Source organism: Oenanthe melanoleuca, chromosome 1 (genome assembly GCF_029582105.1).
Source record: "Oenanthe melanoleuca isolate GR-GAL-2019-014 chromosome 1, OMel1.0, whole genome shotgun sequence".
NCBI lineage: Eukaryota > Metazoa > Chordata > Aves > Passeriformes > Muscicapidae > Oenanthe > Oenanthe melanoleuca.
Window position 1 is genome coordinate 74,827,593 of NC_079333.1, and position 20,494 is coordinate 74,848,086.

At 35.1% G+C, this 20,494-nt stretch overlaps 1 protein-coding gene across 1 annotated transcript in view; it reads left to right on the top strand.

Moving 5' to 3' along the window:
- ITGBL1 (integrin subunit beta like 1) overlaps window positions 1-20,494 on the top strand; it is a 123,368-nt gene that overhangs the window by 53,270 nt on the left and 49,604 nt on the right. The window contains exons 4-7 of the mRNA XM_056500989.1: window positions 2,356-2,478; window positions 5,140-5,280; window positions 7,982-8,122; window positions 11,953-12,099. Of these exons, the coding sequence (XP_056356964.1) occupies window positions 2,356-2,478; window positions 5,140-5,280; window positions 7,982-8,122; window positions 11,953-12,099 (552 nt within the window). The remainder of the gene's footprint in view (window positions 1-2,355; window positions 2,479-5,139; window positions 5,281-7,981; window positions 8,123-11,952; window positions 12,100-20,494) is intronic.

The following is a 20,494-nucleotide window of genomic DNA, read 5'->3' on the forward strand; positions in this document are numbered from 1 at the left end:
CATCTTCACTGTTTGGATTTGGTATTGCTTCACAATTTATAATTGTTTTATAATTGTTTCATTTTATAACTACGCAAACTTAAATAGAAAGTCTTTTCCTTAAAAAAAAAAAAAAAAATCAGGGGAAAACCAAATGCCCTTTTAGAAGGCTTCATTGAAGAATGGTACCATTTTAAAGGGCATTTTCTACCAATCAAGTTTTGAGATCAGAAATTGCCTTCTGGTTTTTCCATTACATTGACCTCCAAGTGAAAGAATGTTTCAAGAACTCTACTTCTGCTCACTATTGCTGGTCTTTAATTTCTTTTGGAATCCACACATTGTCATACAAGCAAATTCCTCACAAGTTAGTTGCTGACATGACCAAAGAATCCCAAGGGTTTGTGAGACATCTTAGAGAGAAGCTGGTGCTTCTTATCCAATTTATGTTAAACTGGATAAGAAACCAGTTGAAAAACTATGAGTATGCAGCATAGTGAATAAATGATACACTTAATTTATAACAATAGGTGCATGAAACTTGCTATTGAGAGAGACATGAGAGATAGCTAAATGAGAAACTGACTTTCTAAAGTGAGTATAGTTCATTGTACTTAGTCAAAGTTCTTAAAAAAGAACCTCTTTCATTTCTTGGTTGTGGCCCCAGAAGTGGCCCCGTCTTCACAGGAAAATGAACATAGTTTAACGACCACTCCAAGTAGCTAGGGGGAAAGTGTTTGTGGCATCAAGAGAAGAATAAATGGCTTTGCTTTTGCTGATATTAAACAGGACAGGAGTTCCAATGAGACTGACTAGGGAGTTTGGGGTAGATTTGATGGGTTGTGTTGGTGGGATTGCCTTTTGATCTGCTACTAACACTGTTGTTGGGGTCTGGGCTGTTTTTAATCTTCAGTAAAAGACAAGAAGGGATGAAATGAGCTGATACAAAAACAGTGCTCTGCTGTCATACAGATAGTAATTTATTGTAATTTTTTCAGTAACCAATCAAGATCGACCTAAAATTCCACTTTTCTGACTTTGTTGCTAATCATTTGTCAGAACAAGTAGGGCATCCCACCTAAACTGAGGTTCTCTATATGAGCAATTTTCTCTTTTGCCTATGGAAGGAATGAACATCTTTATGATACACCATCTCTCTGACCTATTTAGATACCCAGTATAGGAATCAATTTTCTGTTTTATCTTCTTTCCTGTTGAGGAATTATCTGTAATGACAGTTTTCTCAAAAACTGAATTTGGAATTGTTTACCAAGTAATTGTTGCAAATAAATCTAGTTCTGTATATTACTTTTGTTGTATTATCAGTCATATTATTATTATTGCCTTACTATATTAGCTCTTGCAAACATTTTAAAAATTTACTCTTTTAGAGTGGCCATGTCTGTCACACAGCCCAATACTTCTGTTGTTTGGATTAATGTGATGTTTATTAAAAGTTGTGCTATGCTTCTAAGGGTAAAATTTGTAGGGGTATAAACATAAACTGGTTACTGCAATCTTGTGTAAAATTTCTATTGTGGAGAACTTCTCTGATGCCAATAACCATGTTTTCAAAAATACATATGGATGTCATGTGAGGAGTATGAATGTCATGAAGTGAATTTTTTAATTAATCAGTACTTACTTGCATAGTGATGTCATTGACTATTGAAATAACTTGTTTGAGACCACAAGACTCCAGTAATGTGATGTTGTACGAAGTTCCCACCCTTTCAGTTTTACTAAAGGTAGGGAAAATGGGTTTCTTATATGAGTGGCATAGTAATATTTTTGTTTCTAATGTAATTTTTATGTACTTGTGATTTTTTTTTTTATTGTGGAACTCATTCATCCATTTATTTATGACCTCAGGTCAGATAGACCCTCTGAGGGAAAAGGGAGGACTCTTCTTTCTCAGGGAGCAATAAAACAATTTTTTTCCTCTTCAGGAGGCCAGGTCATGGAGGGAGGCAGCCACTGAGCTGAGGGGAAACCCTCATCAAAAAACCCAAGGAGCAAATGTGTGACCTGATGAGCAGTGACAGAAGGGAAATCTATTTACAAATCCATTTGCATCCTTTGCATTGCCTGGGTGTTGACTTTTCATTATGTCAGAAAGCCTTTTTTTGGGGGGGTGAGTTGGGTTGTGCTGTTAAAAAAACAGCTTTATACTTCCAAGGCACTTGAATGCTCTATAACTGTACAGCTAAGATTTGGCTTTTTGTTGATAGGTATGATTTCTGTCTGTCTGTATTTGTGTGGATGATCTTTAGATCTCACCCTTCTCAGAAATAAAATATGTACCATGTCTGACAGACTAATGAAACTCTTTCTATCATCTGCAGTCACTGAATAATTTCTCTAAAATGTCTGCAGGCACATGTCAGTGTGGCAGGTGCAAATGCACAAACACAGAAGGAAATGGACTGGTATATGGCAAATTTTGTGAATGTGATGACAGAGAATGCATTGATGATGAAACAGGAGAGATCTGTACAGGTACGTATCTTAATGAGTGCAAGAAAAGTAATGAAGATTGCATGGTTCTACCAAATATCTTTACTGAATGTATAACTTGAGTAGCTCTCTTTGCAAGACTTCACATTACAAATGTTAAGTGCATATTTCAGATGCAAAAATGAGCTAAGCATAAGGTTAAAGAATGAATAAATACTGTGAACGTCTCTTTTCAGAAGAACTGCAGAGAGGGTTGTACAAAATAATTCACTAAGGTAATTCATAGCTTAGTGTGTCTGTAGAATATATGAGAAATGTGAATGCTTCGTGGCACAGATAAGAGAGAGCAGAATGGACAACATACAAGAAAAAACCCCCCAGAAAATAGATTATTAGGAAGGTTGTCAAGGAAGCAAAAATTAAAAATATCAGGAGTAAATGTAGGATGATAACTCAGAAGTAGGAACATAAGAAAAGAAAGGAATGAGTAAGGAAATAGGAAAGGCAAGAAAGTAAGATGGAATGAACTTTGCTGATAGATAGAAAAGCAATCAAAATTCAAAGTGTTCTTTCATGTCATTATAAGGCAGGAACCTGGCAGCTAAATATTGTGCAACACACACCATTTTTGGCCTTATAGATGCTGTTTTCTGTGTTGTGATGGAGGCTTGTGCTTGAGCTGGAAGGTGCTAAAAACATTGTTCAAGCTACACACATGCAGATTGTGTCCATATGCCCACAAGAGTGTTCCAATCTGCTCCTTGACTATTCATATGTCTGCTTTGGTTTTTATTCCTCACGTGTGTTTTGCTGCTGGTTTATATTGTTAGCTTTTTCTTAGATTTTGTTTTCTGTTGTCTCATCCACTCACCCCGTATTGCCCAAAAGACCCAATGCATCTGTGTATAAAGCTTAAAAAAAGTTTTGAAAGTTCAAAATATGCTGATATAAAGAGACAAAAGATGTCGGTAGATTCAAGTTTTTAAAGTCAGTGATTGATCAATATAAAAACCATGATACCTCACGGAAGTTTTGGAGTCTTGGCTTGGTTGGGTTGTTGTAAGCTGAAAAGTTTATGCACACTACTTATGAGTATTGTATATTGCTTTATTTTTTTAACAAACCTCTACAATACAAAATCTTTTCTTGAAGCAGGCCTTATGCAAAAGAAATGCATATGACAGCTCATGAACTGAAGGTCAAAGGCACATGCTTTCCTCAACTTTGAGCTGGGATTTTATCCTGGGGAAAAAAAATCAATGCCATGTTGAGATATAGGTGACATGCATTTTAATATTTGCACCAGGGCACTGCATTTTTTAAGCAAATGAGTTCTTAGGAAAGGAGAATTTGCAAAGATGTGTTAAGCTTTTCCAACTTCAGTTGGGATTTTATCAGTCAGTTGACTATTACTTTTTATTTGACTTTGGAGTCAAGTTTCAGCTTATTTTTTAAAAAGCATCATATCTTCTAGCAAATTAAATTCTGGTCAGGATCTTTTCTTTAAACTAAGGCTTTTTACTCTAAGGGAGTGATTTTTTTTTTCCCTGCCAAGAGCAAGAGGCAAATTTTATCATTTAATTAATATTTATTTGAGGATACAAAAATGTGAGTGAAGAATGAAGTATTGATATTTTAATCTGTGGAAATTGCCTCTAGATCAGATTATTACACTCCTTTAGCATTTTTCCTTTTATTTTTGCTACTGTTCATGAAAGATCTTTTCATAATAATTATTCATTGTCTTTGTTGTTTAATTATCTAATTAATTGGGGTTTGTTTGACATTTAACCATGTAATGAATGATGTAATGAATGTCATGTAATGAAAATTCCATGTGTAGTTGCAAAAACAGGAAAAAATTGTATTCAGCAATTTGCAGTCTTGATAATTAAGAATATAAATTGACCAGGTTATGATAGAGGTGGCCAGGTCTACTAAGCCCAAAGGAAGAAAGAACAAGATCCTGACTTGATTCTTCAATTAAAGAATTAACTATTGGCTCTGGGATTAGTAAGAATTGCAACGACTTAATTTAAAAACTTTTTGCCATGAAACACATGGCACACATACTTAGCAGGTAAAAATCTACTAGTTTCTCCCAGGCTTGAATGATGCAACCATCTTTTTTGGGGTATGTATATTTGGTTAAATGAACATCTGAAAGTTTTATTTTTAAAAGAATTTGTCTTTAATGACCGGGTTTAGCCATGTTCTGAAATCTTGACACAGGGGAAGAAGAAGGGAAGCCATATACAACATAGCTGGTGTGTAATAAATCAAGATGTCTTTATTGCAACTGTCTGAGGAGTCAAGAACATACAATGTGTTCTTAGACATGCAAAGTGTGTGTCCTATCTTGATGTGTGAAGCTGTGCTTAAATTTTAACTATTACAGATTTCAAAATTAAACTCTAAATAAAAAAAAAGGAAGTTTATAATTATAAAAATTATTATGTCAGTTAGCATTTATTGATTAGATTTAATCTATGATTAAAGGAAAACCAGTTCTAAAACAGAGGGGATAAGTGTAGTTAAGATGTCTTTTGTCTGGTTTTATGTATTCATACATGGTGTATAAATTGTTTCTATTCTGAGTCTAGCAGTAAAAGTTTTTAAAAGAAAAGATCAAAACAGTTAAATTGTTAATGCCTTTTAAAAACTTGCCTCTTTCTCATTGTACAAAATTTGTTTTGGCTTAAGGCCATGGAAAGTGTTACTGTGGAAACTGTTACTGTGAGGCTGGTTGGCATGGAGATAAATGTGAATTCCAGTGTGACATCACCCCCTGGGAGATCAAGAAAAGATGCACATCTCCAGATGGCAAAATCTGCAGCAACAGAGGTGTGTCATTTGCACGGACCTTCTACACGTATTTATATAGTTGGCTTTTATTTTACTCTATGTGTTCTCTACAGTAGGATGTAGATTTTGATTGCTGAGAGTTTCTACTTGTTCTCACCTATTTCAGCTCTGGATATACACTTCCAAGTGGGTAGATACCTGTGTTTAGGTAAAGTCTTAGACAAATCAACATCCACTTCTTGATTAAGCAAACTCAAGTTGTTCCCATTCTTTATTTTTGTAGTAAGATTCAGCAGGATAATTTTTTATTAGTATTTATTTGTTTTGGTAAGAGACCTACCTTGCAAAATAAAATATTACTAGATTTTTGAATGGATTGGTGCTGTAAGGTCACAGAACTGTATGTCAGTTCACTCTTAAAGAAGACTTATGGCCTACAATGTAATGGGCAAAATGAAAACATGAGGTATTTATTTTCCACTACAACCAAAAAAATACCTGTGAAGTGCTCAGTAACTATATTGTGGCATGCATAGAAATGGAAAGGTAGACTTCACACAGTTTTTCTAACTACATGATTTTTTATTGGCACACAGTTTTGAAATTTGAATTTTACCTTAGACTTCTGTCTAGTTTTGCCATTTTGGGGAAAAAATAGAAAAAAAATCTCTACAAAAAAAGTAAGATTGCTTATCATGAGCTGCTGAACAAGGATTAAAAAAACAGGCTTTTTTTTGGCAATAGTCCAGAATAGATATAGTAGTACATAAGCACTTAGGTGCCTCTCTTAAAAACATCTCTACTGACAAAACCTGATGTATTTTGAACATCTAATCATCCTGAGAGCATTTAGAAAACCCTCTTCTCATAATTAGGAGGAAATTGAAAGTTTGGCTCAAATACAGAGATCATGTAGGCTCATTTAGTCTCGGGACTTCAGCATAAAATTTTTGTGTAGCTCTGGATATAATAGATATCAAAATGTCTTCACATGAGATGCTTTCTTGCACTGAGAAAATAATTTATTGGCAAAGAATTTCTCCATCAAAGCAAGCTTTTAATCAAATTTGAAATTTTAACATGTGATTATTTTTTTAAGTTGGCATTGCAATAGGAGAAATTGTGTGAATAACACAGCTGATACTATGAGTAGCTGCAACCTCCAATACAAAGGCACATTTGTGTGATACTCCCATGCCTTTAGGCTTTCATGTATTTGTGATTTTTATCTTAATAAGAATTTTTTAGGCTTCTGACTACGTGAAGTTGCTTTCCAACAAAGTATTTCTGCTCCAATTAGTCCTACTTACCCAGTTTTCTGTTTATACATCTTGTGATATAAGTACAGTTCATCTTGCCAGTCTTGAGCCTTCTAAAAATGAAATATCAAGGCTAACCTTGCTGCCCACCCTCCTTCAGTGCTAAGATGGATAAATTGTTCTTATCTTTTCCCCTTCACTATCTAGTCAACCAGTTAAGACATGTGAAAATTTAGATTTTTAAACTTTGGTGAGATTATGTTCTGCGTTCTGACACTCAGGACAGCTGATCTAAATTAACTTTGAAGTTGTTTCAGGGAGTATTAATCACTCTCCAGAGGCATTTCCTCTTTTGGTTAGTTAGTTGGTTGGATGTTTTTTTTCCTTCTTCAGTAATGTCACTGAATTATGAAATTATAAAAAATTAGGCACACATTTCTCGAGGGCTGTCTCAGGGTTTGTAGCATTATGTAGGTCTGTAGCTCTTCCTGTTTGTGTCATGCATGCTGGATTGTGTAGACCTTCTCCTTTTATTAGAGAATGTGCCATATCATGGACTGTTTAGTCATCCTGTCCTGTTGTCCTCAAATGCATTATGTTGTTTAGAGTAACCTAAATAAGATGACAAAGGTGTTGGCAGAGTAGCAGAAGGTGAAGCCACGCTGCAAGAAATGTACTGCATGCATCAGTAAGGTCAGGCTGGTTCTACAAGTCTGTTAGCATCTCAAAAAAAGTAGTGTGTTGCCCTCAAGCATATTTGGATTTCTGAATAAGGAAAATATCTTTTTTTGTTTGGTTGGTTTTGGGGTTTTTTTTTTCAGATTTTCCTAAATAAGTAGGGCACATATTCTCTGCATATTAGTAAAAGATGCAAATTTGTTTTCTGTCATATTCACATTTCTTCTAATTGCAAGCAACAGTGTGGCCCTGAATATTGACTTGGGAAAAGTGGAGAAGTATCCTTTCATGTAGATCTGTGCTGCTGTTCTTCTTAGGTAGAGAATGACCTCCTAGACATTTTCAGCTGTGTTAGTTTGGATTCTCTTGTTGTTTAAATGTTGATGCTTTAACAACCATTAATTATCCCCTGTGCCCAAGCCCAAGTCATTTAAACAGAATTGATTTTTATTGTCATTACTGACAGGGCAAATTACTGTCCATGTCAAAGATGTACAACTGTTCCGTGAGCTACATTTTATTGTTGACTCCTAACAAGGCTCAAGAGCAAAAAGAAACATGAACAGGAAACCAATTTGTTTGTATAAAGTATTGCTACTAAATAATCATGGGAGGTTTAAAATCATACAAGATGAGCACATGCTCATGATTGTCACTTACAGCTTTGAAACTGCATTTCTGTGAGAGCTGAAAATTCACAAATGTAAATTCCTGTAATCAAAGTGCTATTGCTCTGAATGACATCGTTAATCTTCTATCACTGTGTTGTTTTTTTGTTTTGGTGGTTTTTTTTTAAATTTTAGGCACATGTGTATGTGGAGAATGTACATGCCATGATGTGGACCCAACTGGTGACTGGGGAGATATTCATGGAGACACTTGTGAGTGTGATGAAAGAAACTGCAAAGCAGTGTATGATAGATATTCTGATGACTTCTGTTCAGGTAAGGTTTGTGTATAAAGGGGACTTACGTGTAGTTTTATAAAACACCTTCCAACTGGTCTGATCTTCCTCTTCCCTAGTGCTCCAATTCTCATTTAAGACATAATACTGTTTTGGTTTTTTCTTCCCATGCCATTTAACAAAATCCTGTAAATATTAGATTCTTTTAGGTCCCCATGTCCCTTCTAATACTCCTGTGTTCAGTGTAATCTAATATGAATTGCATAATGGTTGAAAATTTAAAATATAGATATATCTTTCTTAGGGAAATTTGAATTTAAAAGTTCCTTAGATCAGACTGTGTTTGTTATTTCATTTTATATGACAGGGAGATGATAATCAAGAATAAGAAGTTCAAGGAAGAGTAAATAAATGAGTCAATGAAAAACAGTTCTCGAGAATACAAATTGATATGAGAACGAGTATCAATACTTGAAAAATACAAATGTGTGGCCCAGCTGCACATCTGTAGCTATAGCCCAGACTGTACATCTTAGACATATCCATCTTCCTTTTTCTTCTGCTTGTACTTCAGAGCAGTACATTCAAAACAGTTAACATCCATCCATCCATCCATGGTTTGCAGTTTAGATGTTCCATGTATCAGCTAACAAAAACTAAGATTCTGAGGGAGACCTTGCATGCAATTTTGTATGGATACTAATAAAGATGCTAATACTAGGCAGGAGGGAAGGACTTTGTTCAATACATAGCATGTCATTTGTACACACAGGAACTCTGCAAAAGTGATTTCAAAGGGACTTTGCAGATTGGAGGTTGTCAGCTTGAATGCATCCTTGTAGAAATCTGGTCTGGCCTAATTAATAATAGGAAGAATGCAGTCACATCAAGGAAAATAATGATGTGGTATATTTTCCTTCTATTCCTAGAGTGAGAAATGTCCCATAGAAAGATCATAGGAGTTGTCTTTAATACAGAAAGAATGCTGAAAACAGCATGCTATAAAAATTTTCAGCCTTTTCTTTGCCTGTTAAAAAAAGTGAAGAGTTTCTCAACTGTTATGTTTGGGCTTTCTAAAAATACATATTGAGGAATTGCTAGCTAATAATAGGAGTTTCAAACCTAATCAGATTAAAGTAAACCTGTGGCATCTACAACTAATGCTGTAAAACTGAAAAAAGTCATGCTTGAACTCCCCTTTTGCTGGACAATATTGCCTTTATAGCTGCTGCTGCCCAGGATGGTAATGCTTATAAGAAAGCAGAGGACAGTTAAGGAGGATCTTGGGGGAAGATATTGCCATTTGCCATTGGGTTAAGGACTGGTACATTGTTCTTTATTACACAGACACAACTGTCAATGAGGAAAACTGAGATATAAAAGGAGGGACTCATATGGCTTGCTTGATGTGTCTAAAACTCAAGTTGAAGTATAGTTTTATTTTTCCATCTACTCATCAAAAATTTTAGTACTAATTATTTTTATCCATTCACTTTCCATTATGTTTTAGAAAAACCTAATTTAGTCTTAGCTGGCCATCCAAGTATACATTCCTAAAATAGAAAAATCCATTTGCACATGAAACAGTGTGAACAATGTCTTCTAGTCCTGCTGTTTAGTCTTGTTTCAGAAATAGAAAAGATGCACAAGTTGTAATTTCGGTTTATTGTGGTAGTCAGGCAGAATATGCAATTAAATCAAAGATTTAATAGAGGAATTGTGGTGGGACAGGTTTTTTAATTGCTTATGTGAAATAAATTTACTTATTGCATGAAGTGTACATGCATTAGGTGTGTCTGCAAAATAACCTTATTGCTTCTCACAATTATTTGTAAATTGATTTGGGATGAATCCAAGAATGATTAGTTAGATTAGGGAAAATAATCCATCTCTCTTAAAACCTTCATCAAATAGAGATAATACAAAATTTTCTTGTCTTGTTCTGTCTGCCTAATACGTAGAGACAGGAAGCCACTTTGTCCTGAGTAGCATGGAGAAATTATAGGAAATCCTGTTTTCATGTAAGGAGTTTTACTGTGACTGAATGAAAATCTGTGTTCATTTAATAAAATACAAATGACAGGAATTGAGAGCCCTGATGTGTGGATTTAACAATGCACAAGGGCAGCTCCTTCCAGAAGCTTCACAGGGATTGATGACTATTGTTTCACAGTACAGTATTGATAACTGGATGCCTTCTTTTAACTCCTGAAGTGCTATTCAGAAAGTTACTGAATTATTGTCTTTCAGAAGTCTTCTCAACATTAAAGTGATTATCTTCATTTAAAGAGATAATAGCTTTCATGACTTGACATGGGAAGAAAACATGCTTCCATAAGAAAATTCATGTGTTCACACATTTCATTAGTTCCTTTGCCATGTCTTTAGCAAAGGAACTATTGTATGAAAGTACATAATCCTCTCATAAGTATCTATCTGGGTCAGGGATCATAAACCAAATTCATAAACTGTCAGCAGGTACACATGAAAGCAAAGGAAAGAATTGTAGGATCACAGAATGGTTTGTGTTGGAAGGAACATAAAATGATCTAGTTCCAACCACTTCCATGGGCAGGGACCCTTTCCACTACTTTGGGTAGCTCAAATTCCCATCCAGGCCTCCCTGGAATATTTCTAGGGGTGGGGCATTCACAGCTTCCCTTGCAGCTTGTTCCAGAGCCTCACCATCCCCACAGTAAAGAATTACTTCCTAATAATTTAATCTAAACTCATCCTCTAAACAAGAGGAAGACTGGAGTCCTTTTCAAGGAAAACAATATATTAATGTAAGGAAAAGTTATTTTGTGAAATTAATAAGACTTGTATTATGGGAAGTAATCTGATGACTCCTAGAATGATTGCTTACTCTCATTTTCTCCTTGTGGACTAATAAATTAATATGTTTTATAAATTAGTCCTAAAGTGCAAGTATGGTTAGAGATAAAAAAATCTCTGTTACTATGGTTTTCAAGAAGAAGATGGATAGAAAAGTGGACATTGGAGCAATGCTTTGGTGCTGTGTCCAATGAATGATGACTGTGTGAAAATTGAGAGAGATCTAACCTGCTGCCCAAGCTTATGAAAACAGATTTTTGATTTTGTGGCAAGGAATGTTGCTTTGCTGATTCTCAGGCTTTTCTCAGGAACATTTTGAATCTCCATGCTTTTTGCAAAGATCATAAAAAAGGAGAAGGACTATTATCTTTTTTTTTCCCTTAGTTTTTCTTAAGAAAAGCTCAAGAAAAATTGCATATGTTTGCATTTATATAGAGGAAATATACATGCAGGGAATAGTCAGACATGCAGTGAGATACCAAAAACCACATCCCTCTGTCCTGTTGGAATGAGAATTGATTATATCCAATATTTCAATTTTTAAATTTTTGTATACCACTGTTTAGTAGAAAGCACTGATTTTAAGCTTGGAATTGATGCAACATTGCTTGTCTCTAGTGGAGCATGTTGATTGCAAGTAGATAAAAAATGGTATTGATATATTTCTTAGAGAATATGCTGCAACCATGGTAGAAAAAGAACATAAAAATAAATTAAATATTGCCTTATGATATTCCACTTTTCCAAACAGTGGTGAAATGCATATTTTTAATCTCTGTTCCACCCTTTTGCATTAGATCATGTGCTAAGTGGCAAAACATCTCTTAAGGAAAGAAACAGAAAAGGGAACATGGCTCAAATAGAATGGTAGACCAGTGCTATTTTCAGAAACAAAAGTAGATGCAGTGGATTGGTTGTACTTTTTTAACAATCTCATTACTGATTGAAGCCCCAACTTTGATAAAGTTCATCCAATTAAGAGTTTTTATACCTCATCAGAATGGAGGTTAATCTTGAATTGCATTCATTGTAAAGGTCATGGACAGTGTAATTGTGGAAGATGTGACTGTAAAGAAGGATGGACTGGGAAAAAGTGTGAACATCCACATTCGTGTCCAATGTCAGTTGAAGAAAGCACTAAGAAATGCCAAGGAAATTCTAATTTACCTTGCTCTGGAAGAGGTAAGCACATTTCTGGAAGAATTTTCATGGCCTTTAAATGAACTTCCATTAAAAGAATTTTTACAGACCTTCAGCATTACTAGTACTGAAAAATGTGTGCCTTCTTGGCTTACTGTGTAACTTGTGAGTTAGGAGAAGGGAGGAGAAGGTAATGTATTTTTCCTGCTTTGTGTTTTATTTTACATGTCTTAACATGCATTTTGGAGGTTTTCTAGAGTGCTTTGAAAATTGCTGTAGTTAAGTCTTTCCTAAAGATGCATTAAAAATATGAATTTATTCTGTGCATTTTTACAAAAGCAGCATGAGATTTTCAGCCTGTGTAAAATGTTTTGGCACCACAGTGATAAGGACTGTTTGGATTTACTCAGAGTAAGAAACTGCCCATTCAATACAGAACTAACTTCTATAAAATACAGCTGTACTTCAGCACAGTTTTCTAGTTGGCCACTGGCTTTTCATGTGAAAAGATTTCTTTTCAAAAAAGATTTTTCTAAAAATATATACTAAGTCATACATACACTTAAAATACACATTGCAAACAATTTTTCTCAGAATGAAAAGGACCTGCTAACTTTTCCTCTGTCACTGTGTGAAATGTGGTTTTCTGCAGAGAGAAGAGAAAAAAGTAAATAAGAGACAGAATATTGCTAGAACTGGTAATTGAAGTTGTTATGAATTCTGCCCATTTAAGTGTTTTCTGGGAAAGGCCTAAAGCTTCTCTTGATTACTGCATTTGACCCTTAATGTCAGTTCATTTGTGATTTATTCTTTCACTAATACTATCTAACATAGTCAAAAATTGTAGGCTGTCCACCCAAGTTATCTCTGTGATAATTGTACTATTTTCTCCCTGTAATTGTGTGGCAGCTCATTTACTTCCTAAATGTAGCTTTAGGAGTGCCTTAAAAGAACTATGTTTTAACAGACAGTTTCTTCTTCTTTTCTTAATTAAGCTGCAGTTTTCCGGTTAATTGTCTCTCTCTTTTCCTGCTAAAATTTTGCAACAGATTTTTTTGCTTCAAGTTAGTTGGAAAATGGACAGAGAAATAAATGCATTTTTTTTTTAACATTATTGACAATAACTCGACCCTTTTGGCTTTCTGAAAAAACATCTAATTATGCTGGCAGTGTTCTCCTGTTGAGATCCTGGCAGTGAAATAGGTAATTTTCAGGTGAAATAATTTGATCTGTTGGTCAACAAAAGCAGTATCTATGGGAACAAAAGGCTTAATTGATAGTGGCTTTTACTGAACTTTGACTTCCAAACAAGAAGAGATCACTCAGGTGTTCAAGGAGTGAAAAAGGCCTATATGTGGATTTAGGCCATAGTGTGATAGACAGCTGCTGTCTATCACAAGGGAACAAGATATTCTGCATTCCAGGCTTGAAAAAAAATTCCCCGTGAAAAGTTCCATTTAAAAATGGAAAGCAGTATCTTGTTTAAGTTCTGTGAACAGTTTTGTTTGAGGCATTGGGGAGATATTTCAGTCTACTTGTCTTTTACTGGACAGTCTATTTTTTTTTTACCCTGGATCCTTGGACTTCCCTTTCTTCCATGATAATTTGGATAAAAAATGTGAGAAAATAGGGGATAGTTCCTATGAAAAATCATCGTTGGACTTGCACTGTAAAATTTGGTGTCATTGGGAAATCCCACTACTTGTCATGGACTGAATTGTGACACAAGCAAATGAATCAAAATAAGCTTTTCCAATCAAACACAATCTCTTTCCAGTCTTCAGGAGTGGGAAAGGCCATAGATTTATAAAAACATCCCCAATGTTTCTGATGTCCTCAGAGAGGTTTGTGGGACAAGGAAAGAAAAGTCTGAAAAGGAAAAGGAAATGTTACCTTTTCCATTTGAAAATGGTGGTACAAGGACAGTTATCCTTGCCCAGGTCAGTTTTGGTAAGGCAGTTCATGTATGGAATAGGATACACAACAGAGTGCTCAGAGATGCAGGTGCATGACTTTAGGATTTTTCCATGTATTGTGTTTCCTTAAAGAATCTTTTCTGTTCATCTGTACATTTTGTTTTTAGATTTAGATACTTTTTTTGTTTATAGCAATGGAAACTAAGAGAATTAGTGGCACATCCCACACAGATTTTGAGAATCCCAGATTCCCATAACTATTAGTCATGTAATCTCAGCAAGAGAAAATAGATATAGAAAAAAAACAGCAATGAAAGAAAGTGTTTTTTTGTAACTTTGAATGTATCAGGGGGTATATAAAAGTTGTATTAAAATTTTTAGAGAATTAAAAAGAGGTTCAGAAGAACACAATTAGATAGTCACTATCTATAAAATGCTGTAAAATATAATTTCTCAGTCTATATTTGTCTCTTCTGAGGGTAGATGAAATGGTGAACTTTGTTTTCAGATTGTAGTTCCTTTCCTGATTTTCCCCACTCAGAGGAATGACAGGTTTTTTCATGGGTGCTGCTTAGGATGTAGGGAGAACAGAGAGGCTGCCAAAAAATATTATAGTATCATCTTATATTTCTTAGCTGCTCCAGTAGGTGAAGGAGAGAGAAGGCTTCATATTGACATGTGGAGTAGTAAAGGAAAATGTCTACATGCTGAAATGGTGTTATAAAGACAGAGCAATTATAAGTTCTCTCAGTTACATCAATCAGGCTGTCTATACCATCAGTAGCTCCTGCTATATATAAAGAGCGTGTATATATATATATATATATATATATATATATATATACATATATACATATATATATATGAGAGAAGATTACAAGAAAATTTTGGGAATAAAAACACATTAAGTACTTTCCAAAATACTTTCCCTACAAAAGTATTTTGAGGATGAGGAGTGATTCTAGACGTCTTCATTCATAGAAAGTGAATAATTTCTTCCACACTTTTATTCTCAAGAGTTGGGGTTTTTTTAACTTGCTGCATGACTTTTAGCTGTAGATGTAAAACTTTCATGTTTTTCACAGTGCAAATCTATTACTTTTAAGAACACACTGTACAGCAAGATCAGTGTCAGAGATAAAGGAAAAAACATACAAAAAAATCATAATGGTTTGAAATAAAGAGAGAGTATATTGTTGTCAGGATTAAGGAAAAAGACAAACCACTTTTCTTTTTAAAGTGCACATCACTCACTTGAGTCTCCCCTTCAGGTACAAAGCAGATTTAAAAATAGTTTTAATAAAAAAGGCTTTAGGAAGAGAATTGAAAATAAGAAGAGTAGGTTTTGAGAATAATAGATGAGAGAGGTTTTTAAAAATAATCTTGTTTTCCTCACTTACCCTTTGTGAATGCAACCATTCCATGGCAGATTTCCAAAACCAGATAAATGAAAAATCTTCTTATTGGAATTATCTTTTGGCATTTAAATATATTTTCTATAATTGCTTTTATTTGCTGCTTGGAGAATATGAAGCTATTTCTTTATTGGTGAAATTCCTCTTTACATTTGTGCTCTAGCATTGGCTAACTGAAAAGTGAAGGTGTTGTAATTCAGTATTTGAGGTATAGGAAATTATATCAGGATCCTGTAACCTCCTTCCTGCAAACCCCAGTTCATCTCTTCCTTTCCGGTCCTGTGACCTTCCCCTGTGTCCTTGTACCCACCGGGGGTCGGTATGCTGATCCTAGTCCCTCTGTGTCCTCATCCCATTGGCAGCTAGCCAAAGCCACTCTCATTCCCTTCTCCTGAATACCTAGTTCGGGGAGAAGCTCGGCCTCTTTCTGGCCACGCCATCGCCCTGAAATAAACTGAGACTGAAAGAGCCTCTTTGTATCCTTCTCCATCCATGATGCGATACTTTGTCTGATCATCAGTAATTAGGAAAAAGACACAGTGAATCGCATCATGAAGGGACTTTTTGATTCTGGACTTTAAAAAATTTCTTTTGTTTTTGAGAAGGCCCCTAGGCCCCATTTTCAAAATACTAAATCATTAGTTCAAAAATTGTGTGGCATTTTGAAAGTTTACTGAGAGCGATAACTTTGCTGTTCCTTCTCTATTTAGAATTATTAGATTTTTATTGACTTAATGGAAGAGAAACAGTGTTCAGTGCTTTCTTAAAGATTCCTTGTAGTGACCTAAGACAATGAATCAATGTTTGTGTTCTGTAATGCTATTACCAGTCTGGCAAGATCTGAAGTCTCCTGGTCTGAAAGGAAAGTACAGTGATGACTCCAAAGAGCAGAGCCATTGGCCAGTGCTTGCTGCAAAGACTTAATCCTTTTCTGGAGCTTCTTGTGTGCTCTGTTGTATGATACACAGTTTATGCTGCTCTGAAACATCTCCTTGCAAATAAGTTGTTGCATCAACTGCTGTAGATTCCAGTTGATACAACATGGAGAAGGTACACAGGAAGGAAAAACACACTTGAGATAATTGTATCTGTGTAGTGGAAAGAGCAGGTGGAACCTAGATAAAAATATTGTGCTAAACAGCTGCCTAAAACCAGGTGTAACTATGCAACTTTGAGAAGTCTTACATGACATGATGGAAACTATGACATTAAATATTCGGCTTGTAAATAATTTTAGTTTGGATCATTCATTACTATAGGTTCATATAAACCTTTGAATGACATCATTCAGTGTACGTTCAAGATTTTTAAATCTGTACAAACTGTAATGTGGTCATTCTGATCTTTTCATATCACCAACAGATAAGTCCCTACACTTGGGTATGATGTCTTAAAAGGATAGAAGGGCTGTGGATGGCATGTGCCGCATCATGAGAATTAGTTCTGTTCTATTACCCCGGAATCTCATTGAGTATAGTTTCATGGCCTTACAGTTCTGGTTCTTTTTTTCTAAGTGCAGTTATTAGTTAAGGACTTGGAGGTCTCCCTCTACTGTGATATTGCCAAAACCGATGAACAAAAAAAATTTGCTATTTCTATTAGACACTTATAGGAAAACATTGCTTCTGAAGCCTGTGGCTGGTTGACTTAGTAAGGAGAGATGATTAATAGAAGCTGCTATTTGAATAATTCACTATACTTTCTACATGACAGGATGGGGTCAGAGCAGAAAAGTGTAAACAATCCTAAGGTAAAATCTAGGTTACTACCCCTGCTACTAGCTCTTTACTGCAGACCCTTATTATGCAAATTGTGCTGTTTAATTGAAGTGTAAATTACTCTAATGTACATCATCTCTGAATTTGGCATGCTGTTTTCATTCATTTTGCATGACCCCTGCATTCTGAAGGAGGTCTTAATTAAAGCAGTATAGTCGACAGCCTGGCAGCAAGTAGCACTATTAGCTGGTGTAACAAGAACAGAACACAAATTCAAGTCATGTGTCACATCTCCAGCTTTCATCTCATCAACTTTGAGATCGAGCTCCTTTCTACATCTGTGTGCTTCAAGCAGAGAGGCACTCTTGCTATGCTATTACTTTAATGCTGAATGAGCTAGCATAACAGTATTTGTTATACAATTTGGAATACTCTTGTATTCTGGACAGTCACTTTGCACTTGTTGTCTGTTGAAGTCTTTGAAAAAATAAAAGAAATAAGTAGTTGCATCCCACTCCTTTTAGATTAGTATCAATAGTTTAGATCACTGATTTTAAACAGCTTCTCTGATTCATGCTATGTTTGAGTCTTTCTCTCTTAATTGAAGCAGGATCTTCTGGAAGCTGTCTTTGTTAGGAAAGCTTCCAAATTTAAAACTTAAATTTTTCTGTGGGCTTTTTGAAATCAGAAATTGTTCAGGAGCTCAATACTTCAATTTTCTCTGTAGAGAAATGTGCTTGTTTGTGACTCACCTACAGCACTCCTTGCTGTTGTTTTTACCTTATACAGCTGTATTTTTGGGAGACATCAAGTAGGGATGGAGGAACCAAGGGTAGAACATTTCATGTCTTCAGTGGAACCTTACTTGCAGTGCTTGTAACTCGATAGTAAAAATATGGTTCACAAAGTACTTTGTTTCTGCATAAGTGCTTTCTTAATCTGTTCTGGTAGAAGCAGGGTGTGTTGTAAGATGTCTGATTCTGAGATGTAGGTGATATTCTAAGAGTGAGGTTTTTTTTACTGTTCTGAATTTTCTCACTTGTTTTCATGGTGAGAATTTTGAGAAGTAGTGAAGAATTGAAGAAAAAGAATGTGTCTGCTTTAGCATGATACTTAGGAATAAAGGCTGTGGGCTAAAGGTCCAGTACAAGAAAGGAATTTTTAACCATGGCATAAGTGGCTGGTAGAGTAACAACCATGGATGCCATCTCACCAATGAGGATAATTTGACATGCTCTTTTTCAATATGCCATGTTTTCATTAAAATATATTTCATTTTATTCTCACTAGTAGGAAAGGCAGTAAAGGACAAAACAAATTCTGATGTTTAAATGGATATTCAGGAGGCCAGATCGATTATTTACATACAGTATATCTGATTATTCATGTGATATATTGATATGGAATTACTTATTATGAGTATGGTAGGTGTCTGCTACAGAACACCTGATCAAGAAAGGATGTAAAATAAGCTTTGCAGTTTTAGAGCTGAAGGAAACCTCAAGGTTCGCCTTGATAATCACAGCCAGCTTACATGGTTTTGTTTCTAATGATCTATATGTCTATTAGAGTGTATTTAGAAACACTGGTTTAGGTGAGGTTAGCCTGAAGGCTAAGAATGGTTAGGGTACAAAAGGCACAAATCTATCAAATAGCAGACTTGCTGCTCAAGGAGGAACATGTTTTTCTGATGGCTGCAAGCACTGACCACATGAAAGATACATCTTATTTTCTCAGTCAGTGCCTCTGAAATGCTACCACCTCTGGGCACATTGCAAACTTCTTTTTGTGTGTGATGTTGTCTTCCTCATTCTTGCTCTCTTGATCATAATTCTTTCTTCAGCAAAGACCACTTTCATCTGTGAAAGACATTTGTGAAAGACCTAGAAGGCCAGGACTGCCTTCTTTCTGGCAGCTTGCTATCTTCTGTACATAATGTCTTCCTTATCCCAGTCCTGATTAATTTTCTTTACCTGTATCTCCCCGTTTCAATTGGTGTGACTCTTTTTTGTTGTTCTAAAAATCAGTAATCAGTGATTGTTAGTGTATCTTTTGACATAGTTGGCATTTTTTTCAGGCACCCCTGTTTTTTGCAAATTGTTGAACTTGGTATCTTTAGCAGAGCAGGGAACACAATAAAGAATGCAACTTGAGGGAGAAAAAAATCATATTTACCTGTTGTTTATATAATCTAAATGTCTAGATATTGTTATCCAGAAACACAGTGTGTGAGAAATAACAGTTTTGCCTAATACTGTGAATTTGGGTTAAATTTTCAATGCTTTTTCTATTTGTATTACAGTGAGATTTATAACTGTAGATGATGACTATATTTTAGAATAATTCACCTCTATATTAATATATATTCATCTATATATTAATATTTTTAATAGATCACTGTCTAAAAATTAGCAAGACAAATTATGCTGTTTACAACTGAAAAAACATGGTTAGAGTTCAACATGTTCAGGCATAAGTGGATTCTTGCAAGTGCTACACTTTGCTACAGGCTGGCAATTTTAGAATGTTTTCCAGTAGTGGATTGCTGTAATTATCATAATTGCTATTACCTAATCAAAGACTGGACTGACACTCATTTATGCTAGACTTCCTCTAGATCTTTTTTTCTGGTCTGTCTCTTTCATTTGATTAGACAGTGACTGCAAATAAGCCCACAACACATCAAGGCCTCTGATGGATGGTATGTACTTGCAGAGCCTGGAAAACAAATATAATGTTGTCAATGCTGGACAAAGAAACTGCATGTTCCTCAGTGTAAATCCTGACAGTCAGGGATTTGAAGTGAAGGTTCTTTAGTTTCTGCTGAAGGGTGCCTAAGATACATTAAATACACTTGCTTTTGAGATTATAAACTAATTTTTAAAGACCTAGAATGTAAGCTATGCATTCCAGTCAGTGAAGATATAGCCAATTAAAATTAATAATAATTTTTAAAGTAGCTTAGATTTTTGCTGCTCCAAATTGTTGTCCTAGTTTGGTTCACTTCAGAAAGTGATGTCTGACCAGAAGTCAGGATTTATGAATGTCTTGAGTACTTGCAGAGTTATGGGAATAATTCACACTGACAAAAAAATTATTCATTGCAAGCTGCAAGGGTAATTGTAAGAAGGAATGCTTTTGCAATGCATACAACATGAGATGTAGATGCAAGTTCATTTTGCATTTGTGGAAGTGACACAGCTATTTAAAATGGAAGTACCTTCAAGTACCTTCTCTCATGACTTTTATATATCAAGTATTCTTAGTTTAACCTCAGTAACAGGAGATGCTCCAAAAGAATCTCTGTTGGTAAAAAGAATCAATTGAGATGCATGCACATGTTTATGTGAGAACTGATTAGATTTCACTGCTTGTTTACTAGAACAAA